A 27,903-nucleotide genomic window follows, 5' to 3' on the forward strand; every position below is an offset into this window, starting at 1 on the left:
GACCAGTGCCTAGAACAGTGCTTAGAACAGATTAGGCACTACACAAATATTTGCAGAATGAATTAATGTACATATGGAAGCAGAGGTATCCCTGAGGCCACTCCCGACGTGGGTTTAACCTCTTCAAGTAGGCTGTAGGATTCGGGGCGGGGGGCGGGGGAGAGAGGCTGCTCGGTACTCGCGGGAGCCCAGAGACGCACCTCCTCCTTTGCAGGCACGGCCCTGCCCCGCGTTGCCAGGCGCCCGTTGCCATGGCGCCGGTCGCCAAAGTGGAACCCGTGGACCCCCAGCACCAACAGCACGCCCTCTGTGCGCTCACGGCCCAGCTGGGCGCTCCCCCAACTTAGGGCACAGAGCCGCGGGCACGCGGGACGGTCAGAGCGGAGCAATGGGGGCATCGAAGACCGTAACACGGACGTGGCCGAGGTCGCAGCCCGAGGCCGCGGCACGGCCAGGGCGCGTCTTCCACAGCACGCTGCTCTTCTACTGGAGGAGGCTGGAGCGCAGACACGGACGACGCAGGTCGGGCACAGGCCGTGGAACGAGGCCCAGGGGCGCGGCCAGGACTCGGGCCTCCGGTTCCGCGCACACCCCGACCCGGGTCTCCGACGCGTCCTTAGCCCGGACCCCTGTCTCTACCGCTTCCCGGCCGCAGACCAATGCCCCCAGCCCCGCCTCCATGCCGGATACCGCCCCGGGCCCCGCCCCCACCCCCGGCCCCGGCTCAGCCCCGGCGCCCGCGCCCGCGGCGCGCGCGCCCGGCTCCTGTGGCCGCGCCCTGGCGGCTGCGCGCGCGCTGGCCTGGAGGCCGACTTGGAAGCCCATCTGGAGGCCGACCTGGCCCGGCAGGCATTGCGCGGGCAACATGGCGGCGCCCGGCGAGCGGGGGAGTTTCGGCGGTGGGAACCTATTCTCCTTCCTACCCGGCGGCGCGCGCTCCGAGGTGATGGACGACCTGGTGACGGACGCGCGCGGCCGGGGCGCGGGGCGGAGAGATTCCGCCTCTTCGGCCCGGACGCCATCCCAGGCGCCGGCCTCCGATTCTCAGGTCGCCGAGGACGCCTCCCGGAGGCTGCCCTGCCGGGCCTGCGTGGACTTCAAGTCGTGGATGCGGACACAGCAGAAGGTGCAGATGCGGGGGGGCGCCACCTCCCCTCAGAGGCCCGCGAGCCCTGCTGACTCCTAGCCCCGGCCCCCACACCTTGTTCTCAAGCACCCCGGGCCGACTTCCCAAGGCCCAGGCCGAGCGTTCCCACAGGCCCTAAGCCTGAGAGACTTTGCCTCCCGGGTTTGGCTGTTCCTAAACCTTGCCGCCAAGGTAGCCCAGGCCTTTCGGCTCTTAGCCACATGTGGGCTGGATCGGCCTCAGGACTTGTGTCTCCAGTCAGCGGACCTGCGGCTGGTGGGGGAAAAAGGGGAGCTTTGTAGGTTTCTGGTTGGGGAAAACCGAACTGACCCTTGTCGGCCTCTTTCCGCAGCGGGACAGCAAGTTTAGGGAAGATTGTCCTCCGGATCGCGAGGAACTGGGCCGCCACAGCTGGTCTGTCCTCCATACCCTGGCGGCCTACTATCCCGACCTGCCCACCCCAGAACAGCAGCAAGATATGGCTCAGTTCATACATTTATTTTCCAAGTTTTACCCGTGTGAGGAGTGTGCTGAAGACATAAGGAAAAGGTAAGTTGTGTCTGCACAGTCTGCAGGCAGCAGAGCATCCCACCTGGAGCCTGGGCCTGGGGCCCCTGGCTGATGTCATAAAGGGGAGCCTAGAGAAATAAGATGCAGAGGTGGCAGAGGGTTGCTGAGAGCAGGGACCACCAACAGAGAAGGGATTGGATCATCTGAGCCATCTTCTTCCTCCTCAAAGGCCAAGCTGTTTGGGGCTGCTGCTGGGTACTGCTTCTTCCTGCAGCCACAATGCTCCCAGGGAGGGCTTCCCTCATAAGATCCCTTGCGTAGCACTGATGGAGGCTCTGGCAGGTTTCGGAGGACTCCACTTTGCCTAACTTCTGGAGCAGAACTGCCAATTTCAAGACCTTGGGAACTCATTGCTGTTGCTTCCAGGAGCCACCTTTTTTTCACTGGGGAGCCCAAGAACTGTTGTTTGGCACCCATGGCATTTCTGGGCTGGATGTGGGGGGCAGGGCAGCCCTTGCTGTTTGAAGCCTGGGCATTTAGAACAAGGTCTCTTGCTGAGCTGATGCAGCAGGGCCACAGGTGCTAAGAAACAGATCTGTTTTTCAGTTTTGCCTTTATGCCAACCCCACCCCTTCCACACACTGCCTGGGGCCAGGGATGCTGGGGTGAGGATTCCTGATTGTTACCAGGTTGTAAAGTTGAGACCTCTGCCTCAATGTCTTGCCCAGGGCTCTTGCCAGGGTTTGCAAAGCTCCCGAGGTGAGGGTTTGAGCAGGCCTAGGAGTCCACCAGGCCTTGCTGCTGCAGGGTCTGCCCCCTTCTGGGAATTCAGAGCATGAGGGCACTTCTGGGTGTAGCTCACAGCAGTGCCCCAGCTCTCCTCCCTGAATTGAGCAGGCAAGGATCTGGTGGGGCGGGGACAGTGGGAGCACTGCCTGCCATCCTTCTCCTTGTGCTCCCCCACACGCAGGATATGCAGGAACCAGCCAGACACTCGCACTCGGGCCTGCTTCACCCAGTGGCTATGCCGCCTGCACAACGAGGTGAACCGCAAGCTAGGCAAGCCGGACTTCAACTGCTCGCTGGTGGACGAGCGTTGGCGAGACGGCTGGAAGGACGGCTCCTGTGACTAGAGGGCAGCCAGAGCCTGTAGGCGGCCTGGCCAGAGAGGGTGGGGCTTATTAAAGTGCGTGTCAGAGCCAAAGCCTGCCTTGTCTCAGTTGGGTGGTCCCCAGATGCTACCCGTGGAGCCCTTTCCCTCTCAGGTTCTGAGTGTAAGTGGGGGTACCCGTTGCAGGCACCCCGATGGCCTCCTCCTCAACCCGCGCCCCGTGGTGCTGCAGGTGAAGGAGGCAGGAGCAGCCTAGGCTGTCCCTTCCTTAGGATTTGGCCTCCTGCCCACTTGACACCCTGCTGCCTACTTCCCCGCACAGGAAGGTGACAGGCCTGGCTGGGCTCCCCTGTCTCGCCCCTCCGGGCCAGGCCACTGTCTCCCCATCTTGTAGCTAGGGACAGCTAGGGGTACAACAGGGACAGTAGCTGCAGAGGCTGTGTGCCATTTGCACTTCAGGAAAGAGGCCTGGGGGCTGAGCTCTGCTGTGCGCCTTCTGTCTGGCTCATGGTCTCACAGAGCCGTCCCAGGCCTGTCAGAGGAGGCTCCGTGGAGCTTGAGACCAAAAATAAAATGCTGGAGAAGTAACTGAAGACCTGGCCTCAGTGTGTTTTGTGCTGGGATTTGCAGCGATGGACAGGGCCTGCCCTCGTCCCTCTGTGGTCTCCTGCTTCCTCCTATCTGGGTTCTGGCTCCTTAGGAAGAGGGAGCAGTTCCAAGGCAAGGGTGGGCCAGGATATTCCAGGAACACCAAGGAGGCTGAGTTGCTGGAGCCAAGGGAGGATCAGAGAGGTGAGGGGAGGTCACATGGCAGGAGGTCCTCAAGGCCCCAGCAAGGATGTGGTTTTAACACCCAGCTCCCATGGAACATAGTGGAGGGTTTGGAGCAGAGGAACAGCAAAATGTGACTTTTGAAAGGTCCCTCTGGCTGTTGAGCTGGAATGAGGCAGGTGTGGGCGAGAGGAGGGGGGGCAGATACCCCTGTGGCAGCCGAGAGGGAAGCTCGCCCCAGGATGAGTGGGAGGCCTCACTGGCTACACTCTGAAGGTGGAGCCCAAGGTGGCTGTGGGGTTCTGGCCGCTGGAAGGAGGGAGTTGCCCAGTGTATCAGTGAGATGTGGAAGGCTGTTGAGTGGAGCAGGTTTGGGGGTGACCTGCACCCAGGTTTTGGGCCTTCACACACCCTCTCAGCCACACCTGCTCCCAGGCACTGGCTCCCAGCTGGAATGGCCCAGCAACAGTGCACCGTACCCCTGTGGTTGTACAGCTCTCACCTCTCCCCATAGTGTCTCGGCTCCTCCCTGGGCAGGGGCCAACCTTTGGCACAGCCTCCTTGGCATCTTTACCCCACTGGCCCCACGGGGGTGCTGGCTTCCTCAGGGGCTGCCCAAGGGGCCAGGTTACATAAAGAAATAGGAGGCAGGGAGCAACCAGCAGAGAAGTCACTGCTCTTTCCTCCTACAGATGGACGTCCCCAGCACAGGGCTTGTCTCTGGCCTTTCCCGAGTCACCTGTGCGCTGGGAGCCAGCAAAGTTGTGGTCAGCTCAGGAGCACGCCGTCCATGTTTGCTCTCCCTCCTTCCCTGCCTCACTTTCCTTTTTCCCTAACTCTGGCTTCCCCAAAGTTTCACCTCCCAATAAAACTCTTTAACTTTGCCACAGATTCTGTTTTCCAGGGTATCCAGGCTAAGATGAGTGGGACTGTAGTTCAAGGGAAAATTTTGGCTCAAGTTGTTAGCATGGAGACCAAGACAGTGAGCATAGAGCAGGGAGAAGAGCCCCAGGACCATGCCCTGGGACCCCTAAGGCTCAAAGGTCACAGATGGAACAAGAGGAGGGAACCAGAAAGAGATAACAAGAAAGGGCCCATGAAGTAGGTGGAACACGAGGAGAGGGTGACATCACAAGTATTTCTAGGAGGATGGGGACAGGATGGCAGTGGCTGCATTGCCCCTGGGACTAAAGGGAGCAGTGATAGCTGGAGGGGAAGTGGGCTCAGGAATGGAGCAGGTTTAGGCACTGATGTAAATGATCAAGTAAAAGGGGGAAATGAATGATGCATGAGACAGAGAGGAAACTGTCACTGACAGGGGAGAGGTGATAGGATTGGATGCAGTGTCATGGAGTCAACTAGTGGGTGGCACTTCTGGCCACACCTGCCCTGGCACAGTAGGGATCTGGATTTGAATCCCAGCTCTTCACTTTCTAAGTGTGATGAAGGAACTCAACCAGTCTGCCTTTTGTTTGTTCGTTTAAATTAATTAATTTATTTATTTATTTTTTATTTATCTACGGCTGCGTTGGGTCCTCGCTGTGCACGGGCTTTCTTCTAGTTGTGGTGAGCGGGGGCTATTCATCATTGCAGTGCGTGGGCTTCTCATTGCAGTGGCTTCTCTTGTGGAGCACGGGCTCCAGGCACACGGGCTTCAGTAGTTGTGGCTCGCGGGCTTAGTTGCTCCGTGGCATGTGAGCCCTTCCCAGACCAGGGCTCGAACCCGTGACCCCTGCATTGGCAGGCGGATTCTAAACCATTGCGCCACCGGGGAGCCCTTTTTTTTTTTTTTTTTTAATTTGGCCAACTGTACAGCTTGCAAGATCCTAGTTACCCGACCATGGATCAAACCCGGGCCCTCCGCAGTGAAAGCGTGAGTCCTAACCACTGGACCACCAGGGAATTCCCACTTGCCTATTTACCATCTGAAGAATGGCAGTAAAACAGTCCCTGCCTCCACAGGTCGTGGTGAAACACCTGGCACTGTAAATGCTCAACAAATGCAGACTTTCCTCAATGTCCTAGACAGAAACAGGAGTCATCTGGGCCCCTGCCAGGCTGGCCTGGAAGGAACATGCAGGAAGGGACCTTGTCTAACCTGGAGCTGGGCCATCTGTGGTGAAGACCCAGCGGGGGTGCTGGGAAGCTAGGTACCCACTCTTCCAACTCCCCATCTCTGATGCTTCTCCCCACTCCTCGGCCCAAAACTAAATATGTCAGCAGAAAGTCAGTTGGGGAGACCCAGGAGTGTGCAGGGCTCAGTGAGCACCCTCGGAATGACAACATCCAACCACAGGAAAAGAGCAGAGATGCCCCAACTCCCACCCATGTGTGCCTCTGGGCTCTGCCTGCCTGGACAAGTGCCCCTGAGGGCAGAGGCCATCCTCCCTCCCTGTTAGGGAGGATAGAATGTGAAGGAGAAGCTAGGGTGCAGTGGGAAGTCATGGGAAAGGCCCCAGTAACCTCCCTCTGGTCTATGGGGACCAGAGGCAGGAAGCTGGGTTCCCTTTCCCTGAGGGCTGGGGGAGACGTTGGAGCCCTTGGACCTGTTACCTCCTTAGGCACTCAGGAAAGGGCCCTGTACAGAGGAGTGGGGTCATGTCGGTCTGTCCACCCACGTGGCTACGGCAAAGGCTGAGCCCAGTGTCCACCTGCCCTGCTGACTCCTGACTACTTGTGAGTGGCCGTGGGGGACTCAGCCCCTTGACCCCGCCTCCTGATGGGGACCTGGCGGATGGTCTCCATCTCGGACCCTGGTCTTGCGGTGAGAGTGGGTGGGGTGGGGTGGAAGGTGGGCAAGGTGGAGGGAGGTGAGTGCTCCAGCCTTGCGCGCGTGGACCAGAGGGAGGGGTGTAGGCTCGGTCCCGCCCCGCGCGCCCCCGCCGCGGCCGGCGCGCACTCCCGGAAGGCGGCGACGGCAGCGGCAGCACTGGCAGCATCGGCAGCAGCCCCGGGCGGCCTCGGGTGGGGTCGGCCCGACGGACAGAAGGACAGAGGGCGCCGGGGACACGCGGCCCGCCCGGGCTGGCCATGGAGGGAGCCTCGTTCGGCGCGGGACGCGCAGGGGCCACCCTGGACCCTGTGAGCTTCGCGCGGCGGCCCCAGACCCTGCTGCGGATCGCGTCCTGGGTGAGTGGCCCCGGCCCAAGCCCCGCCCCGATACCCCGTCCCACTTCGCCTCGCCTCCCTCATCCCTATCACCTGCCTCTAGCCCCCTTCCTCATCCTTGCCGGCCCCTCCCCCGCCGGCCGCAGGTTGGGGTGACGTCACCGGGCAGGGCGCGCCCACCTGCGGGCGGGGGAGGGGCCGGCGGCGACAGCCGGGTACCTTGAGAGGTCACTGCCCGCCGCACCCACCTCTCAATTCTTCCTTAGGTCTAACTCAATCCCCTTCCTCAGCCCTCGCTCGGTTTTTCATGTGCTTACACCCTGGAAGCGGGCACAGGGGTGGGGGCGGGATTCGCGGAGGGGCTTGAGCGCTCAGCCTCAGCACGAGTAAGGGCTACCGGAGCCAAGAGAATCAGGCAGAGCCTACCCCCTACTTCTGCACGCACATCCTCCTGGCTCCTTCGAAGGGAGCTGGCCATTCCCAGGCCCCCCAGTTGCAGTTGTGAGTTGGGGGGTGTGCTCTGGGATTCCTCTGAGTGGGGCAGCTGGAAGGGGCTCTACACTGAGAAGGCTTCCTGGAGGTGGTGTGGGAGGGGCAGATTTAGAGGCAGCCTAGCCTACTGGGGCAACCTTAGGCCCAGTGGCCTGCTCCTCCTTCCCATCCCTCCAGGCAGGAGAGATGGAAGGTGGAATGCTGAGTTCTGGGTTTTGTCCACCTGGTGGTGGCTGGTGGTGGCACGTACTCACCTGTGTTCCAGGAGGGCGGTGCCCAGAGTGGGGCAGGGGCCCTTGGGTGGAGTGACTGGCCAGACCAGGAAGTAGGGACCCTACATTCTGGTCCCAGCTTTGACCTGACTTGTGGACCAATCTGTGGGTACGTGTCCATATCTTGCACCTTGGTTTCACTCTTGACTAAGTCTCTAGGAGCTGGGGCTGGAAAGGAGAGAAATGAAGTTGAAATTAGAGGTCTTTTTTTTAGAAATATAGGGCTGCCCAGAGCTCAAAGAGCAGCTTCTGGTTTAAAAGGACTGTGGTCCACACTCCTTTGCCTCCAGCCCTCGTGGGCACAGGGCACTGAGGTTTGACTGAACCCCAGAGGTCAACAGTGTCGCCTTTTAAGCCCAAGCATGTATGGATGGTGTTAATTAGCCACAGTCATGTGGGGCCATCATCCCTGGAGTGCCCACAAAGTGCAGGATGGTGGGTGAGTATTATTCCTGTCCCCAGCACCCCATGAGTTGTGCCTGCTACATTTGGCATGCTAAGAAACGAGGCTGCACAGCTCCCAAATGCTGAGGGTAGGTTCCACTCAGGTCCTGGCTGACAGCTCTGTGCAGCTGACCTTCTGCTGCCTGCCCCCCCCCATACTCCCACCCTTCTTGCTTGACTCCACATCTACTTCCCCTAGCCCTGCTGACTCAGGCCTGGGGATCACTGGTCCAGGTGAAAGCTCCTGTTCCCACACTCTGGAGTGGGCCATGGGGGACACTACGGGCTCCACAAGATACAGAGGACCCAGCTTGAATGTCAGCCCTGGCTTTTATCAACCATGCAACCCTCCACAAGGCACTTCACTTGTTGGAGCCCCGATTTCCCCATCTACAAAGAGGATAAGAGCAGTGGCACTCTTGTGGTTGTTTGGGAGGATTCCATGAGCAAACACATGTAGCCATTTTACGCACAGTGCCTGGGCACAGTTGATGCTCACTAAATGGTATGTTTTGTCCATACTTACTAAACTTGAGGTAGATATTAAGGGAGGGGGTCCCCGAAGACCCCCACCCAGAGATAGATCCTGTGCTGCAGGGGAACGCAGGGACACTCCCGAGGGCATGGGCACTCACGGTGGGCTAGGAGACCTCGGGCCTCGACCAGGAAGGGGCCATCGCAGGGCCTTGAGCGCTCCCACCGCCCACAGGTGTTCTCCATCGCCGTCTTCGGGCCCATAGTCAACGAGGGCTACGTGAACGCCGACAGCGGCCCGGAGCTGCGCTGCGTCTTCAACGGCAACGCGGGTGCCTGCCGCTTCGGCGTCGCGCTCGGCCTTGGGGCCTTCTTCGCCTGCGCCGCGTTCCTGCTGCTCGACGTGCGCTTCCAGCAGATCAGCAGCGTCCGCGACCGTCGCCGCGCGGTGCTGCTGGACCTGGGCTTCTCAGGTAGGCGGGGCCGTGAGGGGCAGGGCCTGGGGGAGCGCGCGGGGCTTCTCGGGTGGGCGGAGTCGGGAGGGCGGGCTTCGGGGCGGGGCCAGAGGGAGCGCGTAGATTCTCAGCCGATTGGGGCGGGGACAGGTCCGGGCGGGGCGGGAGTGGGCGGGACGGGTCGGGTTCTCGGTCTGCGGATTCTCCTTCCCGGCAGAGCTGGGCCGGGCGTCTCGGTGCAGCATCCCTTGACCCGCCCGCCCACCTGCCCGCAGGGCTCTGGTCCTTCCTGTGGTTCGTGGGCTTTTGTTTCCTCACCAACCAGTGGCAGCGCACGGCGCCCGGGCCGGGCACGACGCAGGCGGCAGACGCGGCGCGGGCCGCCATTGCCTTCAGCTTCTTCTCCATCCTCAGCTGGGTGAGTGCGGCCGGCGGCCTGCGGCCGGCAGGGACTGGGGCCAGGTAAGGGTCGGGGCAGGGTCGGCCCTGGCTGACCCCGGACTCCCCCTCAGGCGGCGCTTACCGTGAAGGCCCTGCAGCGGTTCCGTCTGGGCACCGACATGTCGCTCTTTGCCACCGAACAGCTGGGTGCTGGGGCGGGCCAGACCTACCCAGGCTACCCAGTGGGCAGCGGTGTGGAGGGCACCGAGACCTACCAGAGCCCGCCCTTCACCGAGACTCTGGACACCAGCCCCAAAGGGTACCAGGTTCCTGCCTACTAGTGGCCAGCAGGCCCAGACCAAGGCACAAAGGCTGCCCCACCAATGCAGGATCCAAGGCTTCCTGGGACCTCCCTCAGGTCCTCCTGGCCCAGCAGCAACGTGTGGATGCTGTGGGCCATCTGGGGCCAAGAGAGGGTAGCCTCCAGGGTGCCTGGGCTGTTCCCCCCAAGTTCCTCCAGTCCCTTTAGTCCCCAGCCCAGGGCCAGAGGTCCTGAGGAGAGAACAGCACAGCCCTGGGCACGTGTCCTTCAGCCTCCAGTGGACCAGCCTAGGCAGCGGGCCATTCCCCTCATGAGCCAGCCAGGCAGGGCTCACCTGTACACTCTGGTGTCAGGGGTGCAGCTGCTCTCCATAGCCAGATGCAGGGGCTGCCCTGGACTGGGGGTGACTGGGGGAAGGGACACCACCCTCACCCCGTGGCCACTGTTCCCCATCCCCTGTCCCTGTGGGTAGTGGTGGTCCTTGCTCTGTCCTGGTGGTTCACCCTGTAGGGCCATGTGCTCTGTCTGGAGCCTCCCTCCATTTCCTCTTACAGGCTCACTAGAGTAGCCCAGCCCTGTCGATGTTGTGATTGTGGTCAAGTCTTCAGGTTTCACCTCGTAGTTCCTCACAAGCAGCCCCTCTTTTCTGTGGCCCCAGCTCCGGCCCTTACCTGCCTTGGCCCAGGCCCTTGCTGGGGTGCGGGCAGCTCTGGCCAGGAAAGCACAACATGGCTGTAGGCCTGGGCATCAGCCCTCTCCCAGCCCTTCAGTAAGACCTTGCCCAAGGGAGGCTCCAGACATCTGGGTGCCCAGCAGGACACACCCCTCACGAGGAGAGAGGCCTAGAGGCTTCACCTTCCCACCGTGCCCTGGAGACAGCCATTCCCCGCAAACCCCTTTACCTCGGCTCCCTGGACTAGTCCCTCAGCTCCCCACACTGCACCCCATTTTAAGGCCCAGCCCAAGGTTGGGGGTCCCTTTGCATAGCTGAGTACTCATGCATTGCTCAAAGCTGGCTTTTCACATTAAGTCAATACCAAATGTGGTTGCCACATTACATTTTTACAGACAGTCGCCTCCCTCTGGAGTTGCAGTTGAGTGACAACCCTGTACATTGTAGCATAGACCAATTATTTGTGGATATTTAAGTGAACATGTTTACAATTTTTGTATATATGAGTCTCTCCCTCCCTCTTCTGAAAGAACAATCTGTGATTGTGTATTTTCAGTGTCCCATGTTCCAACTGCAGCTTCTTTACAATAAAGACTGTAAATGAGTTTACTGTGGCCCAGACACTCTTGGAATCCTTTCTACTCCTGCCCCTCCAGTGCCAGAGGTTGGGACCTGAGGGGCACCAGGGCCAAGAATCCAGAAAGGGGCACAGGGAGGTGGAGACCAGGCTGATGCCCATGTTCTGGAGAGTGCTGGGGAAAGCAGTCGTGATTTCTCCAGATGTCTGCTTCTTACCGCCTTCTGCTCCTGGGAGACCACCATGTGTACCATGCAGCATCCAGAGCCACATTCCCTGGCCAACTGCCCTTTGGGGATTTCCCCAGCTTGGTCTTGTTTACTTTTGAATTTGTCTATTGGGATTCTTATCTGTTACTTTTTCATTTCTGACTTATTGGTTAATAACATTCTGGTTGAATGAAGCAGGTAAGAGCTGGAGCTGGAATGCTGGCTTGGCCGTGTTCAGGCTTGGTCTTTCTGGGCAAGTCTCTCAGCTTGTCTGTGCCTCAGGCTCCCCTTCTGGAAAAGGAAAATAGTAGTTGCCATCATCAAAGGTGCGGGAAGGGTTAACGTAAACGTGTGTGTGTGTGTGTGTGTGTGTGTGTGTGTGTGTGTGTGTGTGTGTGTGTGTGTGTGTGTGTGTGTGTGTGTGTGTGTGTGTGTGTGTGTGTGTGTGTGTGTGTGTGTGTGTGTCTTTAAGAATCGGTATTTTCAGTATTGTTAATGAGATAGCTCATCTTCCAGGTTACTCTTTGGGGGTGCTGCTTGTGCTCAGGTCTGCAAAGAGGGCATCAGCTATGAGGGGCTTCTCCGGTGTGGTGGGGAATGCAGGTGGCCTCTAGGCAGTCCCATGGAGAGTGAAGAGCGTGAAGTCTCTGTCTCCTAGTGGGCTCCGAGCATGGCCATCACCCAGGAACTTGCTCCAGTCTCAGCCACAGGCAGGCAGGCAGGCCCTCGGCTTCAGATAGGCAGTACCCATGCAGCTGTGTGGCTCTGGCCTGGCCCCACTGCAGGCCACGTCCCCTTCATCACCTGGGGTACCCCCTTCTGCTTCTTTTAGAAAGACATCTCTTTCTTTTCATCTAAGGATGTTGCCTTATTTGGATGTAGCTATGTGTTTAGACCTTTTTTCCTACTATTTATATGTGTTTGTGGCAGAAAGGAGAGAGTTCACTGGGTGTCTGGTTCCTTTTCAAAATACTGGATCCAAATAATTAAGTACAAATTATTTTCTTTCAGTATTTCAGATATGCCCTGCACTGTTTCTAAATTGTTCTTGTTGATCTTTAGTAGCTCCTTCACTGGTCTATGGATTGAAACCTCAAGTCTGTGTTACTCCCAGGTTCTGGAAGAATAGTTTTACTGGGTACACAGTGTAGGTCAAGCATGGCTGTCTCTACTCCTGGAAGGCTTGGGCGGTGCTCGACCTCCAGGACTGGAGCCCAGGGTTGGCTGCTTCTTCCTGTGAGCAAGCCCAGCTCTCCCCACAGGTCTTCCCCGCCCCAGCACTCACTGGTGACCACCTGAGCTGTAGTGTCTGACAACTATGAGTGGGGTGACCCCGGAAGGCAGAGAAGCTCAGCTATGTGCATTATTGCAAAATAAATTTATTTGAAGATAAACTGTCTTATAAAAGGTCAGAGGCAATTTGAGATCCCAGTTTCAGCTAGTCTCGTAAAAAGATTCAACTTCAAGTAGCACGATTTCGTGTCTGCTTTTAATCCTGAACGTTCTTGAATAATGAAACAGCCAACTGTTTACACAACACACTCAACATCTGACTCCAGCACCCCTGGCCCCACAGCTCAGGGACCACGGTGCCGCAGCCCTCAGGCTCAGGCGGTCCCAGATTGGGCCACCGTGGCCACCGGCTCTGACAGCACACACAGGTCCTGGCATCCCAGCCCTTCCCTCCCCAGCACCTTCCAAAAGCATGAGAATGTAAACCCAGACCAGCCTGCTGCTGAGGCAGGGGTCTTTCTCCAGTTCCCAGGAGAAATCCAGATGGACTCCTGCATGACGGTGTGCTGACAGGGTGGTGCGGGCCTTCCTGGTGATCCCTGGCAGGCCGGCCAGCTGAGGGGCCTGAGCGGGTGGCCTCACCAGGGCCTCACCTGGCTGCCTGGCAGCCCAGAGGGAGGAGGAGGGAGAAAGGAGGCTCATGGGTGTGGCGGCTCCTGCCTGCGCTGGCAGGAGCTACGTCCGGAGCTACGTGAGGATCCTGGCGATGGCCTGCAGGGAGGGGAAGTCGTCGTCCCGGGCAGCGTGCAGCGCCTGGTGGCTGTTGACATCACCGTGCGCGAGCACCTGCTGGCAGGTGGGGCACACGCAGCAGTCCAGGCCCGCCTGCTGGGTGCTGGCCTGCCATGCACTCTTCTTGCTCTTCTTGGCCTTGGTGCCGGGAGGCCTCTCACGGCCTCGAAAGCCTGTGTGTGCAGACAGCAGCTCCTGCTGCTTGGCCGTGTCGGGCAGGAGCACCAGCAGCTCGTTGAAGATCTTCTGGAAGTTTTCCCCCAGCAGGTCCCGGCAGCTTTTGTAATACTGGGCTGCGGAGATCACGCCCTGCCACCCAGAGCCAGACCCAGTCACACCTGGCCCAGGCCTGGGCCCCAGGTGGCCGGGCTGGCCCCCACACCCCCGCCTGCCTGACCTGTCTGAACTGCCCCGAGTGGCTCTTGAACTTGCTGAAGCAGGCCTCGTCGCTCTGCAGAAAGTCCTTGATGGACTGGATGAGCTGCAGGTTCCTTTCCCGGAAGTTCTCGGGGATCAGGTAGGCCCGTGGCACGGGTATTGGCCTGGGTTTGGAATCGGGACATGGGGAGGAGGTGGAGGCTTCAGCCTTTGGAGTGGCCCAAGGTGAGGGCACTCCCCCCACAGGGGCATGAGGCCAGGTGGCCCACCCACACTTACGCTTTCGTGGTGGTCGTAGTGCTGGGAACACAGGCCGGGTGGGGGCTAGGCAGAAGGCCAGAGAAGCCAGGGGGTGGCTTGCTGACAGGGGGCACCAGACCCGGTGGAGGTGGAGGCGGAGCGCCCTTCAGGAGCACCACGGTGTTGAAGCCTGTGGAGGATGGGGGGGCACACAGGAAGATCTCAGGACGTGACCCTCGCTGGCCAGGCAGACAAGCCTTGGTCCCCCACTTCCCATAAGCTGCCCATCTCACCAGGGTCAGGGTCAGGCTTTGTCCACAACCGCACCTCCCCCACAAAGCAGGCCCAGGGCCTGATGATGCCAAGAGCCGGCATGCATGCTGTGCTCCCTCATGGCAAATGCTGGCCTAAGTTAACTCATTTTTGCCTTCATCTCAAGAGAGTGCTAGGGGCTTCCCTGGTGGTGCAGTGGCTGAGAATCTGCCTGCCAGTGCAGGGGTCACGGGTTCGAGCCCTGGTCTGGGAAGATCCCACATGCCGCGGAGCAACTAGGCCCGTGAGCCACAACTACTGAGCCTGCGCGTCTGGAGCCTGTGCTCCACAACAAGAGAGGCCGCGACAGTGAGGGGCCCGCACACCGCGATGAGGAGCGGCCCCCGCTCGCCGCAACCAGAGAAAGCCCGCGCACAGAAACGAAGACCCAACACAGCCAAAAACAAATAAAAGGATGCAGAGAAGTTATGTGGCAGACCAAAGTCACGCCGCTCACAGACATGGAGCCTGCATCCAGACTTGGCCGTCAGGTTTCCAAGGAAGCTGGAAACCACCACACAGGCTCATCTCTCCCCACCTGCACCTGCACAACCTCGGGCTATGCTCCTCTTGGGCCCAGGGGCTCCAGCCTGACTCAAAAACCTGGCCCCTTCCCAGATGCCCAAAAGCAGGCCTGAGCCAGGCACACATACCTGGGGGCGGGGGCATCCTGGGTGGGCAGGGGCCGCAGAGCGCTGGGAAGTCTTCCTGGGGCGTGGGGCAGGGGAGGGGCCCCAGGGGCCTCGGGAGCCCAGGGGGTTCCTTGGGGATGCTCCGAGCTGGGACCAGCCCCTCTGTGTGTCCGTTGATGATGACAGCAGCTGACCCCTCAGCTCTGCCAGTGGGGGGCGCGGGGGCCTGCTCAGCCCCGGGGGGCCCATCTTTGTCAGGGGGCAGTGGCGGGGGAGATGAGGCACCCGACTTCTCGGAGCCCACCTTCTTCTTCTTGCCGACCTTGGTGAAGGTCTGGGTGGAGGCCACAGCCAGCAGGGAAGAAACGGCGACTGTCGTGGGCACGCCCCGCACCTCCTGGGTGGTGAGGCTGGAGCGGCCATCCTCCTCCTCCTCCTCCTCCGCGCGGGGCAGTCCGCTCTTTTTACCACCCTTACCCCCCTTCCCAGCCTTCCTGGGGGGCTGGCTTCCCCCGCTGGCAGACTGGGCCCCTGGGGCGGGATGCGCCACCTTCTTGCTACCACTGCTGTTCCAGGCAGAGATGAGACTGGTGGGGGCAGTGCTGGGCTTGGAGGCAGAGGACACCAGGGCAGGAAAGTCCTCCTCCTGGAAGGTGCTCCTGCCCCTGGCGGGGACAGAGTAGGCCAGCGCCAGCCCCACGGGGCCCAGGGAAGCTGCTGCGGAGCAGGGGGAAGAAGTGGAGGCACAGAGACTGGGGAAGTCTTCGTCCTTGAGCTTCGAAGTGGGGGGCGGGAGAGCACTGTGCCGAGAAGAGGAGAGGGGTCAGTGGCCTGCCAGGCCCTGGCCTGCCCGGCGGCCACCCTCCACCCACCTTACATAGGAGCCCCGGTTCGTGCACACATGTACCTTGGAAATGTGGCTCCTGCAGCCGAGCCAGTTGCTGGCAAGGCCTCTTGGCTCACAGGACCATTTATTGAGGCTTCCTTGGAGCCTACAAGACACAAAAGAACCCTAGGTCAGGGCTGACCAACGCTGAAGGGCAGGATCAGACCCTGTGGGGTGATTGGCGAGCACACGGGTTCTCACTGGCCTTGTGGGTGGAGGCCCTGCGAGTCCGGGCACCGCCACGCTGGTCAGGAGCCCACCTCCCACCTCCTGCACCAGAGTAGAGTTGCCTACAGGGAAGGCCCACTCACCTGGGCCTTCGCCCTGAGTCCGGGGCGGGCGCCAGGGGCCCCGGGGCTCCTCAGGACCCCGCGCACCTGCCTCCTCCTTCCTGGGCCTGCTGCCCTCCTCCTGGTCCTCACTCCTGCGTGTGTCCTGCTGCTGCTGCTGCTGCTGCTGCTGCTGTTGCTGCTGCGCGGCCACCGAGGCCCGGATGGCAGCTGCCACTTCTCGGTCTTCTTCTTCCCTGGGATGGGGATGACTTCAGGCTGGGCAAGGCCCAGGACTACAGTGACATGCAGGATGAGGGGCTGGGGAGGGGCCTTGCCCCTGGGAAGCCTGGACACCAGGAGGCTGCCTGCCAGGAGCCAGCGGGACCGGTGCCAGCCCAGCCTCCCTGTCCAGGAGAGGGCGCTGTGGAGGGAGCTGGACCATCCACCTGCCAGCCTCAAGCTTCGGCTCCCTGGGCAACACCCGGCCCTGTTCTCTGGGGTAGCATTTGGGGTCCACAGATGCCTCGATCCAGCCTGGCCATCGGGGGCAGCCCAGCCTGAGTGCGTGCCTGCCACGCTGGGGCTTCATGGCACAACTGCACTGAACCCCCAATGACCCAGGACCCCCCTTACCACCCCAATCTGCAGGGTCCCAGTGTCTCTGGCTAAAACTAGGGGAAAGTGAAGGAATCCTCACTGAGGACACCTAGCAGACCTGTTGCCATGCCCAGGACACCAGAGGCCAGAAAGCCAAAGTCCCCTGACAGCGGTGCCTATCCCCAGCCCAGCTGTTGGCTGCTGCCACCGCCTCAGGGGTGGTGCCAGGAGAACATTAAGTCCTGGCGGCACGCAAATCCTCCCACCTCTTGTACCTCCAGCTTCCTCGGCGGCTCTGCTGGGCTCCACGACCACTGGCCCGGCCCGTGCGGCCCTGGCGGTTGTACCTGTCCAACTCCTCGTAGTCCTCGCCACCAACGACCCCTGCGGCCAGCACACAGCCCGTCACGGGCCCAGGCCAGACCGAGGCCAGTGCTCTGGCTTAGACAGCAGAGGCCTCCCCACCCACCATAGCACCTGAACCTGGGGTATGGGCGCAGACACCTCTCAGGGTTCACAGTGGTCCTGGGCCTCTAGCCTAGGCACCAGGTCAGAGCAAGAACTGGGCTGGGAGAGGGGCCTGGGCCTGCTGGCCCACAGTCCCAGGAGGGACCTACACACAGTGGGCACTCAGTCATCCTCCTGACCTGGGGAAGAGTCCCAGGGACCCCAGAACAGCAGATCTGAGAACCCTCAGGAGCCAGTGAAGAGCTCCCTGTCCCAACATGCTCAGGTGCTTGGGGCTCCTCAATGGGCTGGGGGGACACAGGCTCAACAGGCTTGTCCCTTGTCCCCGCTCACACGTGAGGGGTCAGATCAGGACCTGGGTCTGAGGCCTCCAGAGCAGGGCTCCGCAACGTGAGCCCTGCCTTGGGGCCCCCGCTTGGCAGGGCGGGCCCCGCTCACCCTCGTTCCGGCGCGAGTGCCGCGGCGTGTAGCTGAACTGCAGGTCGATCTGGCGGTTCTGGCGGGCCTCGGCACGGCTCCGGCTGTGGCAGGCCATCTTGTGGGCCTTGAGGTCGATCTCCGTACGGAATGCGTGGGTGAACTGCTCGGTGCTGCAGCGACCCTCCTCGCACAGAAAGTGCTTTTCTCGGAAGTGCTCACGCAGATACGCGTAGTCGCTGCCGGAAACCGGGTGTCAGCAGGGGCCCTCGCCCAGCCCGCTTGGGTGTCCCAAGGTTGCCGTGCGCCCACTCCCACCTGTAGTAGTCCTGGGCCCCGTCTGAGTCGCAGAAGTGGCAGAAGTAGTGGTCGCGACGCAGGTGCTTGAGCAGCTCGTCGTTGTCCAGGTAGCGCTCATCACAGAACTTGCAGAGCGGGTGCCCACGGTGTGACGTGTCGTCAGGGTCCCCCTGCATGCGGTGCCGAGCCAGGTCCTTGCGCGAGTACCACTTGCGCTCATATGTGAAGATCTGCAGGGAATGGGGGGCTGGGAATGGGGTGGGGGCTCCCAGGCCTCCTGCCCCTTCCCACGGCCCGACAATGCAGGGGACCCTGTGGCATCAGTTCTGCCCCAGAGCCCCAGACACCAGCAGCCTGGAAGGCTCTGTGAGGCAGGAGAGCTGGGGATGCTGGGAAACCCTGGGGATCTGGCCTGTCCAGGGCCAGAGGCAGCAACAAGCCGCTCACAGCTGTCTGGCTGAGCACCCTGTGCCAGCCTCTACTGGGCCTGGCCTCCACCCACCTCCACCAGGTGCTCCCTGAATGCCCGATCCCCAGGCAGGTGCCATGGGGTAGGGTTCACCTTGAGGTGTTTGAGGCACAGCTTGCAGCAGAATAGCTCATGTTGCTTCCGCATATGCTGCTCCAGGTCCCCAAAGAGGCCAAAAGGTGGCAGCTCAGGACACCGTGGGCACTCGTGCTGCAGCAGCTGCCTAGGGAGACATCGAGAGCCACCAGTGCCCCCAAAGGCACTCAGCATCACTGTCCAGAGGGGCACTAGAACCACCCCATGGCCCCTCACCCAACGCCCCTGCAGATGCCCTGGAAGCAGGAGCCAGGAGGATGGGCACTCCTGCCCCACCGTGCATTTCAGCACTCTGACCACTGAGCCAGATGGTGCTGGGCCCAGGGCCTGAGCTGAACAAGGTCACGGGGTGGGGCTGGGTCCACGATCCAGGAGACTGACCCCTGCATCAGATGGACATGATGACTGAGCCCACACAGGTGCCTGCCCCCTCACCTGGAAGATGAGGACCACCCCCAAAACAACTGTATCCCTTTATGAGGTTTTTCCGCCATAGGCTAAGAGCTTGATTTGCAGGAGCTCCTGACCACCTCAAAAAGCCCCAGAAAGCAGGGCTGTGTGCCTTCCCTGAATTCACCCCTTGTCACCCACTGCCCCCTCTTTACCACCACCCCAGGAGGGGGACTGTGAGCATCCCCCGTTACAGTAGAGAAAACCAATGATAGAAACCAGCCACCTAGCCTTGACATCTGCAACACACCAGTGCCCCCTCCCCGCTGAGGGATGTGAGGAGCAGAGGAGGTGACAGTCCGTCCCCACCACAAAGCATCCCACAGACCCTCAGAAACCCAGGCCGAGAATTCCCCTCTCACCTGTACAAGGCAAACACTTTTCCATCGGCAAAGTAGATGTCATACTTCTTCTCATGCTGAAGCTGATGGATAGGGATTGTGGCAAAGGTAGGAAGCTTCTTCCCAAAGACCACCTGAAACCAAAAGCAAAAGGGACTGGTGAGCCGGACCATGGACGCGTCAGGCTGAGGAGAAAGGGAGGCACTCAGGGCCCCTCCTGGGAGGCTTGAGGCAGGTCCCAGCAGGAAGCACCCTCTGCCAGCCTGGGCCAGCCTTGTCTCCTCTCCCCACCCGCAGCCCACCCACCTAGGGTTGCCAGGACAGAGATGCAGCGGCTAGCCTTGCCACCAGGGGGCAGCCGGCTCCACACTCATCCACAGACAAACTGGCACCTGCCAGAGAGACAGAGGCCGCCCCAGGGGCAGAGACAGGGATCAGACAGCCAGGCAAACCGGGGCTTAATCACATGGGTATTGGGCACAGGATGACTTTCACCAGGAGAAAGGAGAGACACAGTCCAAGGAGCAGCTAAGGAAACAGTGAATGCTACCAGGCCAGATTGCATGCGTCAAGGCCTGGCTACCCTCCACGCACCCATGATGCTTCCATGATGGCAAAGGGGGAGAAGGGCTCCCCCACAGGACTCGGTCATGGCCCCCGCCCGTTCTTGGCCAGCTTCCTGCCTGTTAACTGGGCTGTCTGGGGGTGCCAAACAGAGGAGCTAGTGTGCTGGTTGTGGACACCTCTGCAGCCTGGCCACTTCTCCAGCACTCTCAGGTAAAGCCTGCTGAGCCTGGCCCAGCAGCCTGCTCTGCCTCTCCACAGACCCTGGCACTGGACGATGACCAGACCCCTGTCCCAATGCCCCCAGCCTGGCCCCCAGGGCCCCCGCACAGGCTCAGGCCTACCCTCTGAGTCAACAAGGGCACTGCTCCCTCCAGGGCTCCCTCATCCTCCAGTCCCCCTTTCTCTCTGTCCCCTCCCCCTTGCATCAAGACCACACTGGCCCATCTCCTCCTCTCCGTGCCCCTTTCCGATCCACCACTGTCCCCCAGCCTGGAGCTGGCCACTCGCCTCAGCTCAGAGTCCTTACCAGCACACCCAGGGGGACAGCCTTTCCTTGGTAAAGGCCACATCAAGATCACCCCTGTTAGGTTTAGGCCCAGTCAGGGAGGATGTCTGGGGCCAGGGTGGCCATGAACTTGGGAAAGCGTAGGACTGTTGGGGATGGTTACACCACCCCCAACAGCAGGGTGGTTAAAACTGATTCCCTGGGGGCTCTGGAGAAGGAGATGGGGAGCTCAGCCTCTACTTGTGAGGACATGCTTGGGGGTGTGGAGAGCAGGCTGACAACCAAGCCTGCCCCCCACCCGCCCCCACAGGAGCCCAATGGAAGCATCATGGTCCAGCCACAGCCATTCTGGAGGGTCAGAGCGGGTGGGGGGGATGGGCAGCGCCCCAACAGGCTTTTCTTCCCCTTGTCACCATGTCTGGCAAAGCTGGGCAGGATGAATGTGGCTGCCCACCCCTGCCCCCGCCACACGCTGAGCGCACCTCATCCCAGCTGCACCCTGTGACCCATCTTCACAGGGAGGTCTTGGCTCTGCCTCCAAAGGGTCACCCTCCGCACCCTCTGCCCCAGTTTTCTCCGTAGTCCCAAAGGGACATGGGGAAGGTCCCCGAGCCTTCCACTGGCCTCTTCTCATGGGATCTGCCCTCCTAGAGCAAGCCCACATCCAGCCCTGCCTTCCAACCACTCCCAAGGGTACCTTTCCAGCACAGACCCCAGTTCCTGCCTGGGGATAGGCGCCTGCAGGTGCAGGGCCATGAACCACTCAGGATGCTGCTGGAGGAGCACAGAGAACAAGGAATTAACCACCGGGACTCGGTGCCCATAACCCCAGCCTCGAGGGGAGCCCCAAAACTGCCAACAAGCATCCAAGCTCGACAGACTCAGCAGAGGAACAACTTCCCTCCCAGAGAAACCTGTGCCAGGAGGGCCCGCACCCCACCCTCACCCCGTCACCCTCCTTTCAGAGGTCTGCTCTGATCCACCACAGGTGGTATCTCTCCTTGGGCTGTGAGCACCCTTGCCGTGGACTGAGTGACAGTCAGCTTGGGTGGGGTGTCTGTCCCTCCCGAGCAGTCTGGTAGGGCAGCCCAGGTTGGGCACAGCTGAGCCAGGGCAGAAGGGGGACACTGGGTTGGCTCAGGAAGAGATTGGAACCACAGAAGAGGCTTGGGAAAGGAAAGTGTTCATTTGAGAATGAGGGTGAGCAGGTTTGGAGCTGGGGGGTGGGATGGGGAAATGCTAACTGCCCCTCACAGACAGGCTGGGACCAGGACTGGGCCCCCCGGGCCTGCACCAGACGATGGGATGGCAGTGCAGCCTGGAATGGCCAGTGTCCCTGCCCTCAGCAGAGGATGAGGTGAGACACAAAACTGCATGGATGGAGGAGGATGAGGGTATGCTGGCCTGGCCAGGGATGGGCAGGAACCCATTAGGGATCCAACCAGTGTGGCCCAAGACCCACCCACCCTGGTGATCACCCTGATGGGAGGGGATCATGGGTCCAAGGACAGAGGTACAGGCCAGGCCTAGATACTTGAGGAGGGACCGCCCTGGGCAGCCCCTGGGTGGGCCAGGTAGTAAATGACTAACGGGGCAAGGGTGCCTCTGGGTGGGCCCCAAGATCAGGTCCTGAGGAGAGGCAGATGGGGGCGAAAGTCCCCTCAGACTCCCCCACCACAGGGGTTTCTGCCTGGGGTCTTGCTGCTCCCCACTCCCAGCGTGCAGCGAGCACTCACGGAGAATGAGTGCGTGAGAGGACAGGGATGGGTGTCAGCAACGACCAGTGTGAGAGCGGCTGGACGGGGAGAGTACAGGGACCCAAGGAGCCAGACGTGGACAAGCAGGTCCTCTCAGAGGAGGCGGGCCAGGACCAGGTTGGTGGAGAGGGGGCAGGGACAACAGAAGTACATGGCCTGAGTCAGCAGGTCCTGCCTCCTGACCTGCCTTCAGCTTCCCCTCCCAATTCCTACCTATGAAATGGGGCAGTGGGGCTGTACCAGGTGGCCTGCAGGGCCCCTCCTAGCTCAGACACATCCCACTTTGTACAGCAGCCCCATCAAGCCTCTTCAACATCACCGGGGATCAGAGCAAGGTGGAAAGTAAGACAAGAATTGTCTTTTAGAAGAAAGTGGCCTGGGGGAAAGATACAACCAGGGAAGACGGGAACCCAGGACTTGACAACAGTCTCAGCCAGTGTGCCCTCAAGACCAGCGCTGCTGCTACCCATCAGCTGGGAGCCTGCCTCGGCCTCCACCCTGAGCAAGTGCCGGGCAATCTAACTGATCTGGCTCCTCACCCAGGCCGGCACAGGGAGGCACCAGGTCAAGATGTAGGAATTAACTAGCAAACGGAGCTGGCCTGTCGCAAAAAGCATTTTGGCACACTTTCCTCCCAATTTTTTACAAAGACTTAGTCCCATAAAAGAGACAGAGGAGAGGCAGGGTTCAGGGGTTTGGGGCTGCTGTGGGATTTCCGAGCAGGCATGGGACACAGGACGTATTCAGAGGACAGTGCAGGACTCAGCAAGGGAACAGAAGGGATACAGGGGCGTTCAGAGTTCAAGAGTGAGACGCAAACAGGATGAATGGAGAGGAGCATCATCTTCCCAAACTTCCCAGAACACCCTCCTGCTACCTAGCAACTAGGAGCAGGCCTGAGAGGAAGGCCAGACTTGGCCAGGGCCAAGTGAGACTTCCTCACTGAGAGAGTAGAGTAGAGTAGAGACTTCCTCTACTTCCTCAGTGAGACCTGCAGTGCCCAGGGCCGGGGCCTCCGCTGCACGTGCCTGCCTGCCTGCCTGCCTGCCTGGAAGGAAGCTACAGGTGTGCTGGGAAACCTGGCCATTCAAGAGTTACATCACGTTATGCAAGACTGGAAGGCAAGGCAGGCTCTGGTGAAGTTGGGAGGTGCCTTCTGACTAAGTCACAGACCCAAGGTTTCCCCAACTGCTCCTGCACCCCAGATCCCTCCCAGGTCCGGGTGCATCTCTGTCCACCCCATTACAGACTGACAGCATCTCCAAGTGTCTTTTTCAGATAGGGCACAGAGTAGGTGCCCACAGAGTGCTCATGGGATTACAGCATTTTCTTGGCTCCTTTAACATAAAAGTCTACTTTTAAAAAAGAAAGTGAAGAAAGGATGTCGTTTCCTTTCGTTTCACAACTCTGGAAGCAAACATATCTCAAAGCACAGCAAACCAAGGGAGCTCCAGCTAGGTGCTCCCAGCCAGCAGCTGGCATTGCGGGGAGGGTGGGAGAAAGCTCCGTGGAGCCCTCTGACCTCACTAGGGCTTCCAAGTCTGGACAATCAGAAACTCCCTCTCCTCCACTCTGGAGCTGAGCCCCACCCCGCCCCCCCGCCACGCCACCGCCACCAGGTGGAACCGGCAAGAAGGAGGAAAACTTCGCAACACTTTTATCCCCATCCACCAAGCACCCTGAGGAGACCTCAGTGGTTCTGCCTTCCCCTCTGGTGGTGATGGTGAGTACAACCATCACTTAATAGATAGAAATGCCATTCTCAGAAGGAGTTTGCTCAGCGTCACCCAGAAAGGCACAGCTAGGCTGGAAATGCCCAGATTGACCCTCTGCTTCCAGGACAGATTGCCACTGAAGGTGCCCACTTTCCCTGTTGCCTCCACCGGAATGGAGACCTCTGATGAATAATCTCCCAAGACGAGCAGGTCTAGGAGCTCCTGCTCTGATCATGCCCCTCCTGTGGCCCGGCAGGAATTCCCGGGGCTCAGGAGGAAAGCCCCCAGACTCTGTCCCCACAAGGACCGCTGCCTCTTCAAATCAGCTCGGCCACCTCCTGCCTCCCGCCCCCACACGCCCCACAGTCGGCCCCACGATGGGGACCCCGCCCCGGGTGGCCCCGCCAGGCCTCTCTTTTGGAAGCCGGCGCCACTAGGCCTGCAGCCGGACACCAGGAAGGCAAAGTCCCCTTCCGGCCTCCGGGTGACCAGCCGCCCCGCCCGGCCGCGCCCCCGCTCCCGCCCAGTTGCCCCGACACGCGGCCCTGCCAGCGCAGCTCACCTGGCGCAGCTCCTCGCGGCACACGGCGCAGTAGCGCTGCTCGCACAGCACCCGCATCTTGGTGGAGCAGCGATAGCACACCGGGTGGTCGCAGCGGCCCAGCGCCGTGGCCTCCAGGTCCCCGCAGCACAGCACGCAGCTCCCGCCGCCCCGCTCAGGTGCCGCCACCGCCGCCTCCAGGGCCGCGCGCCTCCCCTCCGGGGCCGCCGCCGCCGCCGCCATGGTCCGGGATCCGGCCCCCTCCCGGCCGGCGCGGCGCGGCGCGGTACGGACTGGCTCCCAGCGGGCCCGCCCCTTCCGGGGCGACGTCACCGCCCCGCCCAGCAACGGCCCCACCTGGCGGAAGTGCGCTCACGACTTCCGCCTCAGCGAGGCGCCGGCTAGAGCGGCGCCACCGGCACCGGGCGCTCTAGGCGGAGTGGGCAGGTTGTAGGTCAGCCGCAGGTCCGGCGCCGGGCTGCGGGCATCAGGCCCTCCTCTCCTCTGACCTTAGTCTTGGGCCAGCTCTGTCCTCCCAGAGCAAAATGTTTAATGCTCCAAATATTGATGGGTCATACTTATACTAAAGTGTTACTCGTTGTTCATCTGAAATTCAAATTTAACTAGAAGTCCTGTATTTTTATTTGCTAAATATTTTGCAACCCTATTAGGAGCCCAAAATCTCTTTCCAACCCAGATCTTTCTTTTGAATTTGGGACACACACGGGCGTGGTCATAGGGCACACACACGCGCTTGCGCACTCACAAACACAATCCCTATCAGAAAAGACAACACGTGGTGACATCAGTCTCTGAACTAGGAGCGGTCTCCCCCAGTCCCAATAGAAAGGCGGGTAGAGAACCTGTCCTCTTCATGGCTGGGCCCACCCAGCTGAGCCCGGAGGCTTGACGCAGAGAAACATCAGGGCAGGTTTGCTGATTGGACGGTTGTGAATCCTGGGGCTTTGGGTCTCTGCAGCTGTTGGGGGGCCTCCTCATTACCCTTGGGGGCCAGGCACACTCAGGACCTCCCTTCTGCTATCACAGGAGGCTACTCCGGATCTGAACCCTTCTAGAAAAGAGGCGGTGTGTTGTGAGCGGATGAGCTTGGACTTTAGAATCAGAAATGGGCTGGAGGACTTCCCTGGCTGACCAGTGGTTAAGACTATGCCCTTGGGCTTCCCTGGTGGCTCAGTGGTTGAGAATTTGCCTGCCAATGCAGGGGACACAGGTTCGAGCCCTGTTCCGGGAAGATCCCACATGCCACGGAGCAACTAAGCCCATGCACCACAACTACTGAGCCTGCACTCTAGAGCCCGTGAGCCACAACTACTGAGCCCGCGTGCCACAACTACTGAAGCCCGTGCGCCTAGAGCCCGTGCTCTGCAACAAGAGAAGCCACCACAATGAGAAGCCCGCACACCGCAACAAAGAGTAGCCCCCGCTCACCACAGCTAGAGAAAGCCTGCGCGCAGCAATGCAGACCCAACGCAGACAAAAATAAATTAATTAATTAAAAAAAAGACTATGCCCTTCCACTGCAGGGGACAGAGATGTGATGCTGGAGAACTATAGAAACTTGGCTTCACTGAGACATCAACTCAGCAAACCTCCTCTCATCACCCAGATGGAGCAGGAAGATGAAATGGAGACAGTAGAGAGAAGAATTCATCAAGATACCTGTTCAGATGAGCTGATTCTCCTTAAAGCCCAACAACCACAGCAAAAACAAGGTATTTTGGAGAAATATACACTCAATGGCAAGAAGGAACAAACTCTTGGAGGCAATCCCATTCAATGCAGTGAAATTGTTGAAGCCTTGAGTGTGAAATCTAGCATTACTCACAGTAAAATTTACCCTAGCAAGAAACTCCATCGATACCTTGACTCTGCAAAAGTCCTTAGAGATTCTTCACATCTTAAGCCACCTGAGGGAATTCTTCCTCGGGAAAAATCTTATGAATGTAAAAAAGATGAAAATGCCTTCCTCAGGAGTTCTAACTTAGCTGGGCTTAAGAGACAACATACAGAAGAGACATCCTATGAATGCAGTGACTGGGGGAAAGTCTTAAATTCAATCTCACACCTTAAGAAGGATGAAAAAACTCACATTAGAGAGAAACCTTTTGAGTGTAATCAGTGTGGTAAAGTATTACAGAGCCATTCATCCATTAAGTTGCACATGAGAACCTACACTGGAGAAAAACCATTTAAGTGTGATCAGTGTGGGAAAGCCTGTAGCTCAAGCTCTTACCTTACACATCACAAGAGAATTCATACTAGAGAGAAGCCCTATGAATGCCATGACTGTGGAAAAACCTTCCGAGATAGCTCACTTCTCAGACAACATTCAGGGACTCATTCAAGAGAAAAAGCCTACAAATGTAATCAATGCAGCAAAACCTTCAGTAGAAGCTGTAGGCTTACCATAACCAGATAACACATACTGGAGAGAAACCCTATATGTGCAGTGATTGTGGGAAAACCTTCAGTATCCTCCCATATTTTAAAAGACATAAGGCAATCCACACTGGAGAGAAATCCATTGAATGTAGCCATTGTGGTAAAGCCCTAAGTAGTAAGTCATCTCTTAAGATACACCTGCGGATACATACTGGAGAGAAACCTTACAAGTGTGATCAATGTGGGAAAGCTTTTAGGCTGAGCTCCAACTTTATCAGGCACAAGAAAATTCATACTGGAGAGAAACCCTGTAAGTACAATGACTGTGGGAAAACCTTCAGGGATAGTTCATGCCTTAAAGAACATGTGAGAATTCACACTGGAGAAAAACCCTTTACATGTAATTGATGTGGAAAAGCCTTCAGAGTGAAATCTTTCCTCGTTTTACACAAGAAAATTCACATGAAAATGAAACATGAATGTAAGGAATGTGGGAAAACATTCCGTGGTCTCTTATCTCATAGGAGGCATATGAAAATCCATACCAGGGACAAGAAACCTTTTAAGTGCAGTGAGCATGGAAAAGCTTTTAGCAGGCATGTGTCCCTTACAATACACATGAGAACTCACATGGAAGAGAAACTCTATGAGTGTAATCAATGTGGAAAATCCGTTAGTGTAAAGTGTAATCTCATTGCACACAAAAGAATACATACTGGAGAAAAACCCTATAAATGCAATGTCTGCAGGCAATGTTTCAGTAAATCCTTACCCCTTTGGTGTCATGAGAGAACTCATGCTCAGTAAACCCCCTTTTAATGATATCCATGTAAAGTAGCTTTCAGTGAACTCTCAATCTTTAAGACATACAACCAAATGGTAAGTGAAAAGAACTGGTTGTGAAGAATGTGAGAAAGCCTCTAAGTAATGCATATATGGAAGAAACCTAAGTTATACAATGATTGTGAGAAATCGTTTATTCATTCATTATCCCTTAGAAGATATGTGATAACGCTGAAGGGAAAATGTTTTAATATCTTCAAGACTTGTTACTTGAGAAAAATAAACACCTAATGTTTTAAGTCAAAAAAAAAAAAAAAGAAAGAAAAGCTGTCCTGCTGTCCAGCTGCCCTACAGTGAAGCCCACACTCAGCAAGCCATGCCCCCCAAAAAAGGAGCAGCCAACCAGTGTTGCAGGGTCTCACTCACAACTGTGCACAGGCAACAAATGATCTCCAGACTCATGAGGAAAGCCTGCAGTGTGTGATACAGGGATGAAAACAAGCAGACCCAGAGATCAGAAGGAAATTTTAGACAGATCATAAACATATATATCTATATATATATTTATATTTATATATATATAAGCCACAGAAGCAATCCCAGAATAGGAGGGAAAAATCTGAACTTGGATAGTGGCAGTGGAGATTAAAAGGAGGAGAAAGAGGGCTTCCCTGGTGGTGCAGTGGTTGAGAGTCCGCCTGCCGATGCAGGTGACACGGGTTCGTGCCCCGGTCTGGGAAGATCCCACATGCCGCAGAGCGGCTGGGCGCGTGAGCCATGCTGAGCCTGCGCGTCCGGAGCCTGTGCTCTGCAAGGAGAGAGGC

At 58.7% G+C, this 27,903-nt stretch overlaps 4 protein-coding genes across 5 annotated transcripts; 3 read left to right on the top strand and 1 right to left on the bottom strand.

Moving 5' to 3' along the window:
- Nucleotides 1-823: 823 nt before the first annotated feature.
- Nucleotides 824-3,340, top strand: GFER (growth factor, augmenter of liver regeneration). The gene is made up of 3 exons (XM_060032989.1): nucleotides 824-1,126; nucleotides 1,479-1,675; nucleotides 2,607-3,340. The coding sequence occupies exons 1-3, from the start codon at nucleotides 866-868 to the stop codon at nucleotides 2,767-2,769; spliced, it is 621 nt and encodes a 206-aa protein (XP_059888972.1). The 5' UTR covers nucleotides 824-865; the 3' UTR covers nucleotides 2,770-3,340.
- A 3,068-nt stretch (nucleotides 3,341-6,408) lies between these two features.
- Nucleotides 6,409-10,773, top strand: SYNGR3 (synaptogyrin 3). The gene is made up of 4 exons (XM_060032990.1): nucleotides 6,409-6,647; nucleotides 8,544-8,781; nucleotides 9,039-9,181; nucleotides 9,276-10,773. The coding sequence occupies exons 1-4, from the start codon at nucleotides 6,549-6,551 to the stop codon at nucleotides 9,483-9,485; spliced, it is 690 nt and encodes a 229-aa protein (XP_059888973.1). The 5' UTR covers nucleotides 6,409-6,548; the 3' UTR covers nucleotides 9,486-10,773.
- A 1,517-nt stretch (nucleotides 10,774-12,290) lies between these two features.
- On the bottom strand, nucleotides 12,291-24,204 carry ZNF598 (zinc finger protein 598, E3 ubiquitin ligase). 2 transcript variants are annotated; one of them, XM_060031502.1, is made up of 12 exons: nucleotides 23,915-24,204; nucleotides 18,830-18,942; nucleotides 18,015-18,144; nucleotides 17,471-17,682; nucleotides 17,174-17,391; nucleotides 16,543-16,651; nucleotides 15,710-15,924; nucleotides 15,420-15,504; nucleotides 14,534-15,312; nucleotides 13,608-13,758; nucleotides 13,348-13,492; nucleotides 12,291-13,259 (listed from the first exon to the last, which is right to left on the bottom strand). In XM_060031502.1, exons 1-12 carry the CDS (start codon nucleotides 24,134-24,136, stop codon nucleotides 12,906-12,908), a joined length of 2,733 nt encoding a protein of 910 aa, XP_059887485.1. In that variant the 5' UTR covers nucleotides 24,137-24,204; the 3' UTR covers nucleotides 12,291-12,905. The 2 variants fall into 2 exon arrangements, with proteins under 2 accessions (XP_059887485.1, XP_059887484.1); XM_060031501.1 differs by having other exon boundaries at nucleotides 16,534-16,651.
- Nucleotides 24,135-27,103, top strand: LOC138414272 (zinc finger protein 726-like). Its single transcript, XM_069541381.1, is given in 3 exon segments — nucleotides 24,135-24,336; nucleotides 25,438-26,322; nucleotides 26,325-27,103. Coding segments are annotated over 3 exon segments (1,866 nt in total).
- The last annotated feature ends 800 nt before the right edge of the window (nucleotides 27,104-27,903 follow it).

Source organism: Delphinus delphis, chromosome 15, assembly GCF_949987515.2.
Source record: "Delphinus delphis chromosome 15, mDelDel1.2, whole genome shotgun sequence".
Lineage (NCBI taxonomy): Eukaryota > Metazoa > Chordata > Mammalia > Artiodactyla > Delphinidae > Delphinus > Delphinus delphis.

Coding starts and splice junctions, on each gene's coding strand:
- GFER (XM_060032989.1), top strand. CDS start 866: ATGGCGGCGCCCGGCGAGCGGGGGAGTTTCGGCGGTGGGAACCTATTC. Junction 1,127..1,478: donor GGATGCGGACACAGCAGAAG/GTGCAGATGCGG, acceptor CTCTTTCCGCAG/CGGGACAGCAAGTTTAGGGA. Junction 1,676..2,606: donor GCTGAAGACATAAGGAAAAG/GTAAGTTGTGTC, acceptor CCCCACACGCAG/GATATGCAGGAACCAGCCAG.
- SYNGR3 (XM_060032990.1), top strand. CDS start 6,549: ATGGAGGGAGCCTCGTTCGGCGCGGGACGCGCAGGGGCCACCCTGGAC. Junction 6,648..8,543: donor TGCTGCGGATCGCGTCCTGG/GTGAGTGGCCCC, acceptor CACCGCCCACAG/GTGTTCTCCATCGCCGTCTT. Junction 9,182..9,275: donor TCTTCTCCATCCTCAGCTGG/GTGAGTGCGGCC, acceptor ACTCCCCCTCAG/GCGGCGCTTACCGTGAAGGC.
- ZNF598 (XM_060031501.1), bottom strand. CDS start 24,136: ATGGCGGCGGCGGCGGCGGCCCCGGAGGGGAGGCGCGCGGCCCTGGAG. Junction 17,392..17,470: donor GGGGCCCAGGACTACTACAG/GTGGGAGTGGGC, acceptor GGTTTCCGGCAG/CGACTACGCGTATCTGCGTG. Junction 13,260..13,347: donor ACTCGGGGCAGTTCAGACAG/GTCAGGCAGGCG, acceptor TCTGGGTGGCAG/GGCGTGATCTCCGCAGCCCA.